Here is an 18,965-nt window from a genome sequence, read left to right as displayed (position 1 = left end):
TGTGTGGGAAACCTATTTGATGAAGTGAATATCCTATAAACCTAACTTTGAAAAACAAGAATCTGGAAAGAGTAAAGTTGTGGCCAACACAATACTGGGTTCACCAAATCCCAAGTGATTTTCTTCATCATGGGTTTATAAGACTTCATTTCCCTTGCATCTAGGTCGGGGCTACCGTTCTGTATACACAGGCAATCTGTGTTGCTTTGCAGACTAAAAGACAGGAATGTGGTTATAAATTCTTGCATTCTTTTTTCCCTGGAAATGCTGTGTTTAGATAGCAGTATCATGAGAGACTGGGTCCCTAAGCAACTCCTTGGAACAGAGCTCCCCACCAACTTGCATTGGAGAGTATAGTGTATTAGACAAAGAATCATTTGTTAATGTTTACTAGCATTAGGGTTAATTTATTACTGCAGTATCATCTAATCTACCTTAAACAATACAATAGTTGAATTCGGAAATGATGAAAGAAACAAAAAGGAAGTATATATAAGACTTAAATTATAGATACTCAGATATTCAGAATTCCTTATTCACTCTTTTATAGGTCTTCATTAAATATAGTTTGCTAGGGTATGGTGTGATAGGCACTGCTCTAAACTAAGAGAGTGCAGTGATGTAAGACATATAGGGTCCTTACTCTCATGGAACATACACCCTGACTGTAAAGGAAGAAAATGTCCAGTGGGTAAAATGCTCATTAAAAAAAAAAAGATGGCAGTTTTCCTATTAATTATATTTGTAATTTCTGTTCCCCTGCTAAATTTCATTTAAAAAATACTGACATTATGGCAATTAAAACAACAAAAAATGAGCCATTAATCATCATTTTTTATTAGAATGACAGATCAGATACTAAGTCAAATTTGGATATTTCTTGGTTCTCTTTAGTAATGGAAACCTATCTGAATATAATCATTAAACTATTTCAAAATTTATTTTGGAAAAAAATATTCAAGGCAAATAGAAACAAATTTTACCTAATTCTATAAAAATACTACTATCTAAAATTTTCTTTATCACTAACCAAATTCTGTGTATTGATGCAACACTTGTATTAAGATTTTCTTAAATTCACAAAAACATTTTTTAAAGCTGTACTCCTAGCCATGTTGATGCATCATTTTCCACCTGTACTGAGAAAAGTAATATGCTTTCTATAATTTATAGGAAATACATTAATATAATGTATTTTATTTTGATCTCTACTTTCAAAAAACAGATATCCTACAGAGATTCAGAATTTTATAATACACACATGTACTTCTCCTATAATAAAAATGGAACCAATATCTGTAGTGATATCTTTTAAGATGATGGTTAAGTATCTGTGTTATTTTTGAAAATTAACAAATATCAAAGAGAAATAAATCAGCCAAAGTGCTCTCTGCCATGTACTTTATAGTCAAAAAGTACTTTGTTCATTGCCAAGTTGAGAAGTACTATATAGGATGGCTTAGAGGAGGATTTATGAAGACATGAATTCAATCAGTCCTCATACATTTTCTATTGGTGTAGAGTGAAATAAGACAATTTTAAATAATTTCATAGCAGATCAAAATTTCTGACTAAAAAGTACATAATTGGTTTAAATTTCCTCACAATTTAAGACAATCGTCCTCTTGTATCAACTTAGTAAATAGTGTCCTACTTTCAGTAAATATTATGTGTCCTAACTCTATATAAAGCAAGCTTATTACTATATTTCTTTATTAAATGATAGCCCTTGCTCTGTTTTTATTTTTTGCTTTTTTTTCCTCTCTGAAACTCTGTTCAGGTGTCAGTGCTTGTTTATTAAATCCCTTTTTCTTCATCAATTTTCCTGAAGGAAGAAGACACATGATCAGGAACCAATAAGAATATAATATGGTTAAAAACATTTCAAATCTAAGAAAGAGCTAAGTTATAATATAGGAGTTAACTCTATTAAATAATACTAAATCAGTAGAGTGACAAAAAGAAAAGCATTATGAATAGGAATTCAGTAAGTGTTTCAATAACTATCCCCACCCTGCCATCAAAAAAAAAAAAAAAAAATCCAAGAAGCGTTACTGGCCAACCCAGTATTCAATGCAGAGTATAACAGAACCCAGGTAACCTAAAAGCTTGTTGGTGAGTAATGGAATTCATCAGACATTATATTTATTAATATTAACGACTTCAGGAAGCAGATGTTAGGTTCTCGAGCATTTTGGTGCATACTGCCTGTAATGAAACAACCCCAAATAGGCATTCCATACTATGTTATTCTGTGTGTTTTAAAAATGTAACTTCCCCCAAGGGCATACAATGCCGTCTGTTATGAATAAGGTTAAAGTATTGAATATATCTCCCTAAAAAATATATAGGGTGAATGTTGAGTATTAAATTCCATCTAAAATGTACTAATCATTATAATATCAAAATACTTCCAGGGAGTTGATAGAGCTTAAAAAATAATGTCTCTGAAAGTCACTCAAAATAATTTATTCTTTCTATTCTTTTTTTAACTTAATCTGACTATGAGGAATTGAAATAGTAGGGATCAAAGTAGTTTAAAAACTGAAGGGCATTAATGAAATATAAGTAACATTATTACATGTCAGTTTAGAAAAATTGACTTCAAACACTAGCCTCTGATTTTTAAAACTTTCCAAACAGTAATAGTTATTTAACCTTACAATTTAAAATTATTTTCTCTTCTATATATGCTAGCAATTATTAATATTCTATATTAAATGACAATTGTTTATACAAGTTATTTATTTTACTTATTTGTTATTCCTAGGGATACCTTTGTTATTTCTTAAGGTACCTTGAAACCAATGTATTTAGATAATGTTTCAATATATTAAAATAAAATGATGTCAATTATTTAAATATTTTAATTTCCATGTTCAAAGACTCTCCTCAGGTTAATATAGTTTGTTTTTTTTTTTTTTTCATTTCTAGCATGTGGGAAGATTCTTGTTCATATCCAAATGCCCAACTAAAGCCTAGACCTCAGATTTAAAAATTGGGGAAAATTTTGGTTTTTAAAGACAGAAGTTCAAGAAGTTCTATATTTCCCCTGACTGAAGTGGACAGGTTGGAAATATACATATGAAAGACAGACATAATCAAATTCCCATAGGAAAGGGGAGAAAGAATGTTTTTCATACAATACATTGAAAATTCAGTAACTGGACAATATAAACTCCAGAGGGGGGGAAAAATTTATACATATATATATATATATATATATATATATATATATATATCACGTTAAGAAGGGCTTACTTTTATATTAATGTGTGTTCTTTAGTAACTGAATGGGCTAATTATAAGTACTCATATTTTTGAACACTAGAGGGAGTACACAAAAGAAAAAGAAGAAAAAGAAGCCAAATACAAATATTACCTAGTTTTTGAGTGTTTCCCATAATATTGGATCTTTGCAACAAACTGCTTGCTTATTTCTTATGGACACAGTAGGATGATTAAAATGTATTTAAACAGTATCCAATATCACTTTTTTTTTTTTTTTTTTTTTCTTTTTGCGGTATGCGGGCCTCTCACCGTTGTGGCCTCTCCCGTTGCGGAGCACAGGCTCCGGACGCGCAGGCCCAGCGGCCATGGCTCACGGGCCCAGCCGCTCCGCGGCATATGGGATCCTCCCAGACCGGGGCACAAACCCGTATCCCCTGCATCGGCAGGCGGACTCTCAACCACCGCGCCACCAGGGAGGCCCCCAATATCACTTTTGTATGTCATTTTCCAGTTAATTTAAAATTTATAATGACTAATGACAAGAAAGGTACACAATGTTCAAGAAGCAGAAAAATAGAGTGAATGCTATAAAAAAAGAAAGACATACTTTCTCCTTACTGCAGTTTACACACTTGATTGGAAGAAAGTAGAATTATATCTAATGTGCTTCAAAGAGTTTAAATGACATCCCTGAACCTTAGGGAACAATGGGCACTCTGAAATCAGAGCCAGACTTGTCTGAAGATGAAGGCCTGAAGTTACACCACATTTAGGTTTTATATAAACAGGATGTCCCTAGAATTTCCATATGGGAGGGATAATATGGGAGCCACTGGTTGGGAGTCAAGAAGGGTCAGGACTTCATGAGTTAATATCTTTTTAACATTTAGAACTCTGCCTGACACATAGTAAGCATTCAATGTGTTAGCTGTTACGGAGAGATCCTTTGTCCATTTCAAAGAATAAGAATATGGATTGGGTTTAGTGGAATGGGTTTAGTGAGGTTAGTAGATTTTAAAAATCAAAGCAGGGGAACAAGAGCTCCCTCCAGCCAACCTACAAACTACTACCATATGTAAAGGCAGGAAGATAAAGAATCAATGCAAAAAGTATTGAAAAAGCATCTACTACATGTTCCTTCTCTGTAACTGGTAGATGGGCAGTGGAAAGTGAAAGGTAAGAGTTCGATCTTTGAGAACTTTAATGGAACAAAAGTTGGAAGAGATCCAGTTATTCACAAATTCATTTAATGAGCAACTACCACATGACAGCCACTGCACTGCTCTAGTCACTTGAGATACATAAGGGAATAAAACAAAGGTCACTGACCTCCAGGAGTTGACATTCTAAATGTGGGAAACAAACAAATAAATAATGAACACTAGGAATAAATTGTTTAGTATATCAGAAGCTAATAAGAATTAAGGAAAAGAGAAAAGGTGAAATAGGAAAAGAAAGATGGAGAATGCCAGAGTGTATAACAATATGTGGAGTTGACAGAATTAGCTGTGGTGGGGTAACAGGTGAGTGAAACTTTAATGAGGTAACAGGGCAGTAGAGTGGAGTTAGCCATAAAAATGTGCATGGCACATTCATTCTTGAAATAGCAAGATTAGTGAGGTTGAAGCAAGGACAGCCAAAGAGAAATCAGTAAGAAAGGAAGTGAGCGTGAAAACAGGGGTGAAGGGAAATCTGGGGCCTCATAACCACTGTGAGTACTTTGAGTAAAATGGCAAGTCATTACAGAGATTTGAGAACAATAATGTGATCGAGATTTACCCAGATCACTGAGCTAAAAAAAGGGGGCTTAATGAAGCAAGAGAATGGTCAGGAGGTTACTGTAGCAACCAAAATGAGAGAGGATGTTGGCTTGAACCAATGTGGTAGCTGTGGAGGAGACAAGAATTTGTCAAATTCTACAAATATTTTGAAGGTAGAGCCAACCAGACAGTCTGATGAATTGTGTATCATGCATGAGGAAAAGGATTTGATAATGACTTTAACACCATCCATTGACTTGGCAAAGACTGAAAAGGCTAAATTTTGAGGGAAGGAAAATATCAACATTCCAGTTTGGACATGGAAAGGTGAAGATGTCTCTTAGACATCCAAGTAGAGATACAGAAAAGACCACTGATCATATAAGTTTAGAAGAAATGTCTGGGCTGGAGACACAAATTTGGAAGTCATGAACCTATAAATGGAATTTAACCTCCAGACTGAATAAGAATACCAATAAGGGAAGTGTAAATAATTTGTTTTTTAAAAAAAAGGATCAAATTTGAGCTCAGACATCTTAGAGGAGAAATAGGCAAAAGTAACTGAGAAAAAAAAAATCAGTGAGGTGAGAAAACATGGTATTCTTCAAGCCAAGTAAAGAAAGATTATTAAAGAGACTGTCAAATGCTGATAAATTAAATAAGGTTAGGACTAAAAACTGACCATTTGATTAAATAACATAGAGTCACTGACAATCTTGACAGAGGCAGTTTCAGTGTAGTGGTTAGAGTGTAGGTCTGATCGGAGTGGGTTTAGGAAAGAATAAGAGGAAATAGGTGATGTCAAGTATAAAACGTAAGATTTTTGGTAAAGGAGAGCTAAGAAGTGGGATGGTAATTTTCAGGAGAAGTGGGATCAAGAGAAGGTTTTACTATTTATTTTCACTTTTATGCTGATGGGAATCATCTGGGGGAGAATGAACAAAAGATGGTATAGTAGAGATAGGCGAGAATCGTTGGTGATTTTCTTGAGTAGATGAGAAAGAACAGGCTCTCACGGCACAAGTGTAATTATTGGCTTTTATTCCTTAACAGCTTTAATAAGTATTACTCAGAATTGGATCTTCAAGTTTAAGTTCCTCATCAGATAACAAGAGTAAGACTTTAAAAATGTTGTACTGGGCTTCCCTGGTGGCGCAGTGGTTGAGAGTCCGCCTGCCGATGCAGGGGACATGGGGTCGTGCCCCGGTCCAGGAAGATCCCACATGCCGCGGAGCGGCTGGGCCCATGAGCCATGGCCGCGGAGCCTGCGCGTCCGGAGCCTGTGCTCCGCAACGGGAGAGGCCACAACAGTGAGAGGCCCGCGTACAGCAAAAAAAAAAAAAAAAAAAAAATGTTGTACTAAAGATTACATGGTAACTAAAAGAGAAAGGCAACTTTTTTTTTAAGGCACAAACAGGGAACAATTGTTAAGGAACATAAGCAAATACAACTGAGTGGCATAGTGACCATAAACATGAGGAATACAGAATTCAAGTTGGGTAAAAATTGTGATGGTGTCAAGATTGTCTGGGATGGTCTCTGTGTTACTCCCTGAAGGAAGGAAAGAGATAAGGCCAAACTGAAACAATGGGACTGCTGGATATCGGGCTGTAAGGCTGGGTTTGTTCATTTGACATTTTAAGTATCAGGAGAATAGTGTGTGATCTTTTAAGCAGGGGAGTGGCATGAAGAAAGCAGTGTATTAAGAAGATTAATCTGGTAGTGTTTAAAGAATGAATTGGCAGAGGAGAACAAGAGACCAGATAGCTCTAGGGCTATTAAAACATCTTCCATGAAATTGATAGCATAGGGATTAGAGAGGTGGCAGTGGGAAGGAAGACAGCCAATCTGAAACCCCCTATAGAAGAAGACTTAATGATTTTATGCTCTTGTTCTACCATGTACTTTTCTTTCATAGCCTTTAACGCTCCTTGATAAATATTATTTCTGTTATTATTTGAATAATGTCCTCCCACTAGCATGTAAGTTCTAGATGTCAGGGGCCATGTGTGTGTTGCTCAATATTTTTTTTTTTAGTCCCTAGCACATTGCCTTGCATATAGTAGACATTTTTTTTTAAAGTTTTGAATAAGTGTATAATATATTAACGCATATCAGAGAAGCTTATGAGGAAGGAGAAGAAGGAAAAGAGAAGAAGGAAAAGAACAAACAATGAAGAAGACAGGAAGAGGAGAAGGGAGGAACAAGAAAGGGAAGCATGACAGATGACATAGTGGAGGAAGGAGAGGAAAAAAGATTGTACTGAAGTTAAAAGCATGAAAAACAGCAGAGTAACTATGTTGCTGCTGGGAACTGGGGAGCTGGTTCTCGACAACAGTTTAAAGGGAGAAATATCGGGAGTCCAATTCCATCATTTGCTCTCTATATTAGTTACCCCCTCTGCCTCAGCTTCCTTGTAAGTAGGACAATTATAACGACCTCAAAGGGTGACTGAGAGGATTAAGCAAGTTAACACAGAACAGCTCATGGTACATGTGAGTACTGAACAGATCTTAGTCACATTCATGTTTATCATCATCATCATTGTCACCATCATAATCATCATCATCATGACCATCACTGTATTTCTTCTATAACTTGTGCCACACCATGAAGCAGTGACACCATTCAAACCTCCCCTATCTCTACAGAAATGGAAGAGGCAGGAGAAGCATAAGACAGTTTGATAGATGAGATGAAGAGGACTTCTTTCCAGTAAAGATTGCCACTGACCTCATTCAGGAACTAATGGTAGCAAGGAGACAAGCAGCTCAGTCTCAGCCCATTGTCCCTTCTGAGTTTCCCTTTTTTTCCCCAAATCTTAAAATACACACATGTATACAATTTCCTTGAAATTTTTCAATTTAATCTTTATTTGATTGTGAAAAATAGAAAATGAGATAAGGGAAGTGGTGAGTGAAAGTGAGAAGATATATTTTAAAAGTAGTTTCAGTGAAGGGAAAAAGAAAAGAATCAGGTAAATGTAAGAAAAGGCACAAATAATGTTTTTTTTAAACAAAAGAAAAGATAAGAATACAAGATATGAAAGGAACATAAAGCCCCGGTGCTTGACGGATAAATACCAAATAAAAGCTTAAATAAATTTTTAAAAAGGTGGGTAAAGAAAGCAATATTAAAAAATATGTAAGTGACATGGAATAAGAGGGAAAAGCTAGAGCAGTCATTCTCAACTAGGGTGATTCCCCTCACCCCCCTCCAGGGCACATTTGTCAATGTCTAGAAACATTCTTAGTTGTCACACTGACATTTTTAGTTGCTGCTGGCATCTAGTTAGTACATGCCAGGGATGCTCTAAATGTCCTACAATGTATAGGACAGCCATCAACAACAAAGAATTATCTGCCCAAAATGTCAATAGAGCCATTTTTGAGAAACCCTGAACTAGACAGAAATTAAAGGTAAAGAGGAAGCAATGGAAGTAGTTCAGATCTGGTCACTCTTACAGCTCAAAATTGCAAAGTCCTCATTTTACTCTGAGTAAGAGTTAAAATTGTTAGACATGTCTCCTTACACATTTTACATTGCCTTAGAGTTACTTCTTGCACTCTACTAGAGGTGAAGTTCATCCTACTACAGGTGACTTTCTTCAAGGGCAGGTCCTTAAGCTTATTCATGTTGGCATCCTTTATGTTCTTTTGCACAGTATCTTACACATATCAAGAATTCAATAAATCTTTCTTCATTCATGAACTAGTGTCACACACAAAAAATAATAAAATAAAGAAAAATGCTGTTCTGGGACCAGTTTTAATAAGAGAACACGCTTGATTTACAATAAGCTCTGGAAACAAACATTTTATCCTTCCATGTGGTGATGTTCTCTAGCACATATCATAAAAAAAAAGTGAGAGTTAACCTTCAGACACAAGAGCATTCCACAGTTTCAGATTAGTGAAATGTGTGTGTGTGTATGTATATATATACATACACACACACACATATATATATATACTCCTACCCCACTTTGAGATAGATTACATCTACCAGAGTCCCTCTAAGAGAAGTAAATTGCTAATAAACTGCCCATTTGCTCCTGGAATAAAAACCATCCATTTATAGCCATCAGTATTTCTTTTTTCCTTTTTTGTAGGGTCAGGACTTATGATCTTGAAAATTATGGAGATGGGTCTCAAACAACCAGCTGAATTTTTTTTTAAATCAATCACTTGTTTTGTCTCTTCACCTGAATTATTCTCACCCACTCAAGATTCCCTAAACATCTGCAAAAACTTATGCCTTCATGAGCTTTTGTTCCAGGGGAAATACCCACAATTCTGTCATACTTTCGAAGTGCTCTGTGACATGGGGGAAAAAATTAAGAACTACTGCCTCTAGAAGACAGCTAATTTGACCGATACATATTTTTTAACCTGGCATTTTTTTGTCACATGAACATAGTTCAAAATCTTAGGACAAGATATGATATTATGAAAGAGGCCAACAAACAACAGTAAATCTGTTAGCTTTTGGACAGTACTACAAAAGAGAACCTGTTAGAAATTGTCAAATTTGCTTTCTCCAGACAAGTATGGTACATGCTATCTGTAGCTGAAACTCTATTTATAATGGGTCAAACAACATAATAACTGACTCATTGGGCATAGGTATATAATTTGAGTGACTTCAATTATCGTACAAGTAAACATTTATCTCAAACATCAACCCGAAGTAACACTTGCAAAGCAGAAGGAGGAAAAACAATGATCATACATGTAAGTTCTGTCCTAACAATGTTAATGTTTCTTACCTAAAGTGAGGCCTGAAATTCAATTCCTTTGGAATCCTCACATCCGTCCATTCTCAAAAATACAAATAGCTTGTGCCACATAAGGCAACATCTGTTCCGAGTTGACAGGCCACCTTGTGAACCTACTTTGATGTGGACACTACCTAGACATGCCTATTTTCTCGTTTCAGTTGATGTTATTTTCTGGCTCTTATTTAGAGCTGAAGTAGCTTTGACTTTGGTTTCCCAGGTCTAAGAAATCTTAACTTCGAGCAGTTCTTCCTAATGAACTAACTTTTAATATGATAAAAACACTTCTATTCATATTATACTATAAAATATAGGATTTTAGAATAAGGTATTTCTTTTTTCCCTTATATGTGACGGGAAGAGGGGGTGGCTTAAAATTGGTAGCACTAAAATTAACATGTGAAATCTAACAATAAAGATACATTTGGCATTGCTAGTCAGCTCAATAATTGGGGGCCTGGTAAATATTCAACAAGCTTCTCTATTCATCTGTCACAGCAAAAAGCGAAACAACTGTCAAACCCCAAACATATCAGAAAACTTAAGGACAGTACCTCCCTTCCAAGGCAATTTGATAACAAAAGAGAATAAAAGTTTCCCAAATTCTTTTAAATTCATTTGAAACTGCTATATACAATGCTAGACATCAGCAAGCACCCATATTAGTTGTTCCTTTATTTTCTAAGTCATAATATAAAAAAGAAATGTCATATTTTTCTTAAAGTTTTTGTTGAAGAGTAAATAGGTCAAAAGTAATTCACTGCAGTACCTATTTATTCAGAAGATGAAAACTGCAATGTCTAGTTAACTCACTATTAATTTTGCCTCAATACTGGTGCCCAAAACTGAGTACAACCCACAAAAACAATGACTGTTACCACAAAGAAATAATATACTCACAATAAGACTTAAAAGTTTTATTAGCTTCACTAGAAATTTAAGAAGATGGGTCCACACATATACAGACGCTGGGAGTAAAAGACTTGTGAAAAACTCCCTGAAGATTCGCAAGTTGGATTGAAAACTTTAAAACTTTCGCACCCTTGATTTCTAAGCAATTGGGGGAAAAAATAGGAAGATCCATAGAACTTAGTGGTTAAATGCCTGGGTTATAGCACTAAAATGCCTAGCACTGAAGCCTCACTCACAAGTAAGGGACCTTGGCAAGTGACTTACATCTCTGGCCTCTGTTTTTTTATCTGTAAAATAGAGTAACAATAGTACCTTCCTCATATGTCTGTTTTGAGAATTAGAAGACCTAACATTAAGAAATATACTTAGAATAGTATCAGGCAGGTAGTAAAAATCTATCTGTCTTAGCTATTTTTACTGTCAAAGCTGTTCTTTTAGTGATACTTAACCACCACAAAAATTTGTTAATAGAATGTCGAACATTAGGGGCATGATAAAGTAACTTATAACAGATATATATAATGGTTGTGATCTAATAGTATTCCAGAAAGCAGAAAACATCATTGTATATAACTTCATAATTTTACATGACTTTGTCTATGTTAAAAACATGCATACAAAAAGATGGAAAGAAAATATAGCAAAATTCTCAATATATCTATTTACGTGTGGCATTAAAGCTGATTTTTATGTTATCTTTTCTAATTTTTTTATTTTTCCAAACTTTTTATATTATTCATATACTGTATTACTTATGAAATATCTTCTTTAACAAACTAGTACCCTTAGGATTTGAAGGAAGGATGAATACGTGGAGCACAGAGGAATTTTAGGGCATGAAAATACTCTGTAGGACACCATAATGATAGATATATATCATTACATATTTGTCCAAAGTCACAAAATGTCCAACATCAAGTGTAAACCCTAACATAAACTATCGACATTGGATGATAATGATGTGTCAATGTAGATCCATCAGTTGTACCAAATGCACCAATCTGGTGGGGGATGTTGATAATGGGGGATGCTACACATGTATGGGGACAGGGCGTATAAGGGAATCTCTGTACCTCTCCCTCGATTTTGCTGTGAACCTAAAACTGCCCCCCAAAATAAAATCTTAATAAAATACACAAATAAATTTAAATTTTAAAGGAAAAAAAAGTACCCTTCATTGTTTACCAATCTTTTATTTTCAACTTAATGTAGTTATGCACATTTTAATCAGAAATGGGTTAGCATATTATTGGAATTTTTCCCCTCTAATTTTCAAAAATTGTCCATGATATTTTTCATGAACTAGTTCTACAGATGCTCTGTAGTTTAATTTGTGTGGGAAAATATGATTTACTCAAACTTACATTTCTATCTCTTTTCCTACATTTGATTTAATTACCTCAGATCCTCAGAGCAGTAAGGGTGGAAAAAACATAATCCAAGTAACAATGAAACTATTACATTGGTTTTATTATCTATTACTTCACTATTGCCTGAAGCACACTGTCTATTTATTACTTTAAGTCTGCTTGAATTTCTTATCAGTTAATTCTCTGAGTCTTGAATGGTTTAATGCATTGGAAATAGAGAGACAGTAAAGGATGGTTATTGGTTATTTCTATTTTCTCAGAACCATGCTGCTCTCTTAATAACATGCTAAGCCATCATGCTTAAGAAAAGAAAAACTAAAGAGCATTTTAGCATTTGGTAATATACTTCAGTTTGAGAGGGTAGACTGTTGTATAGAGTAGTAAAAATACAGCTATTGCTACAAATTAATCATCTGTGAAATCTCACTCATTCATGACTTTAGAATTTAGAAAATACTCCAGACATTATTCTCTGTAATTTGTTCAAGTAATGAATTTTATATGCATGGATTCATTAACCAAAAAATATTTGGTAGGATTTCCTAGATCAATAAACTAAAGCACTTCAAGTGGATAAGCCATTAAAAAAGATAAAAAAACATTTAAAAACAAAAACATTTTGCAGAAAATTGTTAATTCTATCAATTCTGTTTTCATCAGCCCCCAAATGGATCATTTCCTATAGGTTTTCAAACTTTTCAAAATTAAACTTAATTTTAATTTATATGACATTATAAGAAAAACATTGAGTGCTTTCCAATCCATAGTCACAAAGCTGACAAAACCTTTCTACTCATGGAGTCCAATCAGTCAGTGATCCCAGAGCAGACAGAACAACTCATCTTTACTGGTTTCTCCATAATGGTCATGTCTACTCACAGGGCTAAGCAATATATATATACACACATACATATGTACATATATACATACACACACACACATATAGTTAATTCATATAATAGTCTTGTTACTTAAAATCGTAAAATGAAACAGTATGAAGAATGCTCAAGGTTATAATCAGTCTAAACTAAACAAGAATCCAGCTAAAGCAGCAATGAATTTTGTTTCCAAGTAGAAGACTATTTATTATATATTCTAATCGCTCCCTAAACAACAAGATCTATGATCCTATATTAACACCAACATTTGATGCACAACAAGTTTACCAGTGAGATCTCCACAAAAGAACAGGCAAATTGATACCAAGAGAGGTCAGCTTATTTGAGAACTCTCTTTAAAAAGCAATAGCTCTGGGGGCTTCCCTGGTGGTGCAGTGGTTGAGAGTCCGCCTGCCGATGCAGGGGACACGGGTTCGTGCCCCGGTCCGGGAAGATCCCACATGCTGCGGAGCGGCTGGGCCCATGAGCCATGGCCACTGAGCCTGCGCGTCCGGAGCCTGTGCTCCGCAACGGGAGAGGCCACAACAGTGAGAGGCCCGCGAACCGCAAAAAAAACCCAAACAAACAAAAAACAAAAAAAAGCAATAGCTCTTTTTTTCTGCATTACTTCAAAGAAAAAGGATTGCCCCGGAAATGGCTAATTTTATCCCTAAAGCTCTAGAGTTGCCCCACTATTTTTTTCTTTATTTTCAACGTGTAGAAAAAAGCAACATGGATTAATCTTGCACTCCAATGCTATTTCCTCTTAATTGCTTCTCCTTTCTACCTTTTCAATCTTATCCAACATCTCAAAGACCCCAAATTTTCCTTTTTGGCTTTTCATTCTCCCTAAGGACTTGGCCTTCATGAAAATCTCCACTGTTTAATCGTAACACTTGGATATGTGATCTCCTGTATATGGCACTGACCCGTTTGTGTTAATCATGACAGTCTGAATAAATCATAAGTTTCTTAAAATTCATATCTTACCATCTTTTTAAAGTTTCTACTACCCTTTTCACCAAAAGCTTACTACTAAGTACATACCAAGTATCAGTTTATAAATCTATATATACTCATTCTTATTCTCAATTCTGTATTCTTAGATCACAGTGAGAGTGGTGGTCACTAAAAGTAGTAATGCCTTTTTACACTACTGATGTTCAAAGACAGGATAAATATAGCCCAACCTATTCTTTGAGTTCACTAAGACCAGAAACTCCAAATTATTCATCTTGGTAGCAATAAAAAGGTAATATAGTATTTGGCACACAATAGATGCTGAATAAATATGTTGAATTATACTTAAGGCTTTTCCATTATAGTACAGAAGACCCAGAAACCCATATTATTTCTGAAAAGTCAAGTTATTTGAGGTTTTACTAAATTCTGAAGGCAGAATAAATCTGCCCCTAGACTTCCTAGAAATCCTGTTCCTCTTCTTCTAATATACAATCTAATTATAATTAAGCAATAACTAATCATAAAAGGTACCAATAATAATAGAATTTTGTTACTCATTTTTTTTAAAATTTTTTTGTTCATCAGTAATTTATTTATTTATTTATTTATTTATTTTTGGCTGCGTTGGATCTTCGTTGCTGCGTGCAGGCTTTCCCTAGTTGCAGTGAGCGGGGGCTACTCTTTGTTGTGGTGCATGGGTTTCTCATTGCGGTGGCTTCTCTTGTTGCGGAGCACGGGCTCTAGATGCGCAGGCTTCAGGAGTTGAAGCACGTGGACTCAGTAGTTGTGGCTCGCGAGCTCTACAGAGCAGGGTCAGTAGTTGTGGCACACGGGCTTAATTATTCTGCGGCATGTGGGATCTTCCTGGACCGGGGCTCGAACCCATGTCTCCTCCATTGGCAGGCGGATTCTTAACCACTCTGTCACCAGGGAAGTCCCTGTTACTAATTGTTAAAGAGTTCCAAGCAGCTACTATTATGTTGGAATCTATCCCACTACCTGAATTTTCAGATGACTGAAGTCCAGAAGACTTCTAAAGAGAAAATAAATTTCAAAATAACCTCAAACAAAAGGCTAATCAAGTGCACTAATTGTTGGTGCAGAGTTTATGCAAAAATAAAGGACAAAATATGCAGAATACTACATTTTAGTTAGAATGAAAAAGGCAGATATAGGGACATATGTATATGTATAACTGATTCACTTTGTTATAAAGCAGAAACTAACACACCATTGTAAAGCAATTATACTCCAATAAAGATGTTTAAAAAAAAAGAAAAAAAAGAGAAAAAGTCAGGGAAAAAACAAATACCATATGGTGAATGATACAGTGATGCAGTCATAATCACTTTCTTATTTCTAATTTCTGTTCCAAATTAATAACAGCTCTATGCTAACTTATATTAAAATATATTATGGCATAAACACATACCATTGCCAATAAAGGAATTAGAATTCAAAATATAACTGTTTATATTTAGTATATACCAATGATAAGCTACCAGAATAGTGAATGTAACAATTAATGAATAGTGACATTTATATTTACAAGTCATAGGTGTAGGCACCAACAGGTTTGTGATTTACAAAGTTTTGTTACTCCTCCATTCAAAATTACATCAAAAACAGGTTCAGTCATGTGTGCAATATTATCTTAAAAAGATAAATGCCGGACAACTGCAAGATGTCATAGGTTAAACATGCCCTATAAATATTTTGTTCTTGAAATAACTATCTCTCCTATTACATAAATGGCCAGTGTTTTGAGATTCAGACATAGTATCCACAACTCCATGTGCAAACCTAGGATGATGATATCCTCACAAAAGTAATTAATAATCACATCAAATCATTTATCATTCATAAATTCCACTCTCAAGGGTGAAATTTTTAGCCAGACAGGGCCTGGCACCCAATCAAAGCTTACAAAGCATCAAGATAAAATTTTATCTCTAGATCTGTCTAGAAGACAGATCTTTTCATTTACTTGGTTTTACATTACCTATGCTTTTCTATTCCTTTTATAACTGTTTGTTTGTTTTTTCCCTAATAAAAATGCTCAAGCAAATGAAAACAGAAAGAGTGAAAGGGAGAGAGATCCACAGACTCCCTGAAACATTTCTTTGTGATTCTATCCAAGAGCTATAGTGAGGTTAAAAGTTTCACTATAGATCTACCTGGTCTCCAAACATGTACAGAATAATGATGCAAAGCAGAACTGGGACCATGTGCAGTTTCTTGTCATTTATTCTGTCTAAAATAAGGAGTGGAGTGACACATCGTAACATAAGAAGTATGTGCCCATAGATGCGGAGTTTTGATTGACTACTTTCTCTTAATCTCAGCCTCCTTGCTGAAGCAGTAAATACGTTTCTGTGATGATGTAGGTTTCCCACATCCCCCATCTTAGAAACCTCAACAACCGTAAAGCACAATTCTGCCAAAAGGAACTTGCCCAAATTTGTTCGTTTTTTAAAACGCCATCATGTTTCGGATGAAAATACAGCCTGCCAAAGATGTCAAATAAAAGGATAACAAAGAAACAAACAGCATCTTTAGGCTTGAATTTCTATGCATAACCTCGCCATCTGTCAACCAGTTGTGAAACAATGATCCTAGAGAAGCCCTGAAACACGAACAAGTTTCCTCCTCGCATCTATCATCTGTATCAATCTCCGCTCTCAGGACCTCAGTAGTAATTATGTTCTGCCAGTGGAGCAACCTACAAGAATGGCATTTGCCATTTGCAAACCAAACCCTGCCGATGAATGGGTCATTTTAACAGACTTGTACTTGGTAACAAACGCGGAGTTCAGTTCACAGAGGTAACAGGGAGAGGAGGAGAAAGAAGGAGGGCTCTATCCTCACATTTGGATTGGAAATTGGACAGAGGAGGTCAGTCTCTAGAGGCCAGCCATCCAAACGACCCTCAATCTCTTCCCTCTTGGCCTTTGAAGCAGGATTATAATTTTAGACCTAGACTACGCCCCACCCCTTCCCTTCCCACTGCGGCCACCACCTTCGAAGTTACAGTGTCAGCTCTCCTGCAACTAGGGGTGCGGACTCCCTGGCAGAGAACAGCCCCAGGCACCCAGTCAGTAGCGGAATACTGGGCTGGGACTCTGCCACCAGCTCCGAGACACCACCCGCGGGCTCGCGGGAGACCCCACCCCTCCCAACCCTGCCCTCGCCCCCGCCCTGAGCTGCAGCCTGAGTTACGCATCCTCAGCCTTGACACTGCCTCCGCTTCTTTCTATCCGCATCAACGCTGGTGGGGGTGGGAGGGCAGAAGTAGAATGGGGGTTGGGGGGAGCGACAAAGAAACACAACAGTCCTGATTCCCAAGATCCAGGACTCAAGTGGCAAGACGCTGGTGCACGCACACCAAACACACACACACACACAAACTCACTCACCGACGCGCCCTGCGCCCCAGGTTCTATGCCAACCGGCGACAAGATAGGAGGAAAAAAGGAGGTGGGGTGGCGAGAAGGCCCGGAGTTACTGGGAGGGACATTCCGAGGAGAGCAGGGGATGCCTCAGGAAGTGCGAAAGTGAGGAAGTCCCAGACCCCCTTTACATCCCCAAGTCTGGGCTCTCCAGCCAGCAGCCCCGGGTCGCCTTCCTTCCAGCTGGGCTCGGGAAGCGGGAAGGGGGGCCGGAGCCGAGCTTCTCCCAGGCTGCCCTCTCGGGCCTGGCCCAGGGCCCGGAACCCGGCCCCCTTTCAGCCCCGGCCTGAGGAGGCTGCCAGGCAAGGAGAGACTTGCCAGCGGACTCTGGGGGAGCAAGAGGGCAGGAGAGAAGCATCTTGCACCCTCCGGCCGGTTGCTGGTTTCTTCCTCTGTCGACACACCCCCAGTGAATCCCCTTCCCCAGCACACACACACACACACAAACCGAGACACGCGTGTTCACCCCTCTCACCATCCCAGGTGCATCGATTAAAACACTAGTTGATTTCTTCCTGATTAAAAAAAAAGAAAGTGCAACAACTCTTCTCAGGAGTCGCCGGAGGAAAGAAAGTCCGTCTGCAGGCGTCTTTCTATAGTTTCCCTTGAGTTAAGAAATCTGGCGGTCCCCAGTGAAAACGGGACCGGGAACCCCAGCGGGGGAAAGGCGACGAACTCCTTCCCCACACCCCGCACCTCTCACCTCCTTAAGTTCCTTGGCCACGTCCTTCAGGTCGCCCAGGACTAATTCCAGATCCTCCACGATGATCTTGATCTGTTCCTTCACCTTGGTTTTGGAGGCTGCCGGCGGTCCCTCGGCTGGAGAGGACGAGGAGGGGGTCCCCTTGGACTTGGCTGACATTCTTTGGGGGCAAGCGAGGCAGGTCAGCACAGGCTGGCGAGCGGAGGCTGCTGCGCGCCCCGGTCCCTGGCGCCGCGGCGGCCGCTGCCGCCCCAGTCCCCCAACATCTTGGACGCTCCCCGGGCAGCGACGGGTGGCTGCGCTCGGCGCTCGGCCGGGTGGCCGCACTGTGGTGCTGCCATCAACTCTCCGAGACGCGGCGCTCGGCGCGGGGCTGCAGACGGGCGAACAGCGCGCCTGCGCCTCCTCCCGCCGCCGCCCGCCGCTCGCGCGCACACAGGCGCTCGCTCCCCGCCCGCGGAGAGGGGCGCCTGGCCGCCGGTCTCTGGCTGTCAGCTGCAGGCCCCGCGGCACGTGGGGAGATCCCCCCGGGATCTCTCCCAGAACACCTGGGCGTCAGGGAGCCGGGTGATAAGTTCGTGTCCTGCCCACCCTCTCGTCTTGATACTGAAATGCCCTCACCATCATATCCTGCTGTATGTCTTGTCACATCCAGCTTGGATTCCTTCTGTTTCACCCACCAGCAGAGACCCGGATCCCCACCACACTTTCTGATCGATTAAGAACCACAGTAGGGTCAGAGTTTAATTTAGGGCTAGTAAAGCGACCCTAAATGTTCATCCAGGGCCAAAGTGTGTCCCGAAGGCCTCCAATCACTCTCCTACTCACCCAAGAGTTAAACAGAGGTGTTCTTACCTGTGCAGAAATAAAAAGAGGTGTGGATAAAATCGACCCCTCACCTCCTGGAATCATGATATTTAAC

The 18,965-nt window shown here is 38.1% G+C and overlaps 1 protein-coding gene across 1 annotated transcript in view; it reads right to left on the bottom strand.

The window, feature by feature from the left end:
* Positions 1–18,338, bottom strand: part of PRR16 (proline rich 16) — a 172,649-nt gene extending 154,311 nt beyond the window's left edge. The window contains exon 1 of the mRNA XM_060091879.1: positions 18,044–18,338. Within this exon, the coding sequence (XP_059947862.1) occupies positions 18,044–18,202 (159 nt within the window). The 5' untranslated portion in view covers positions 18,203–18,338. The remainder of the gene's footprint in view (positions 1–18,043) is intronic.
* Between the last annotated feature and the right edge of the window lie 627 nt (positions 18,339–18,965).

Source organism: Mesoplodon densirostris, chromosome 3 (assembly GCF_025265405.1).
Source record: "Mesoplodon densirostris isolate mMesDen1 chromosome 3, mMesDen1 primary haplotype, whole genome shotgun sequence".
Lineage (NCBI taxonomy): Eukaryota > Metazoa > Chordata > Mammalia > Artiodactyla > Ziphiidae > Mesoplodon > Mesoplodon densirostris.
Note: the sequence above shows the minus strand (reverse complement) of the source record. Positions and strands in the feature narration are given on the sequence as shown.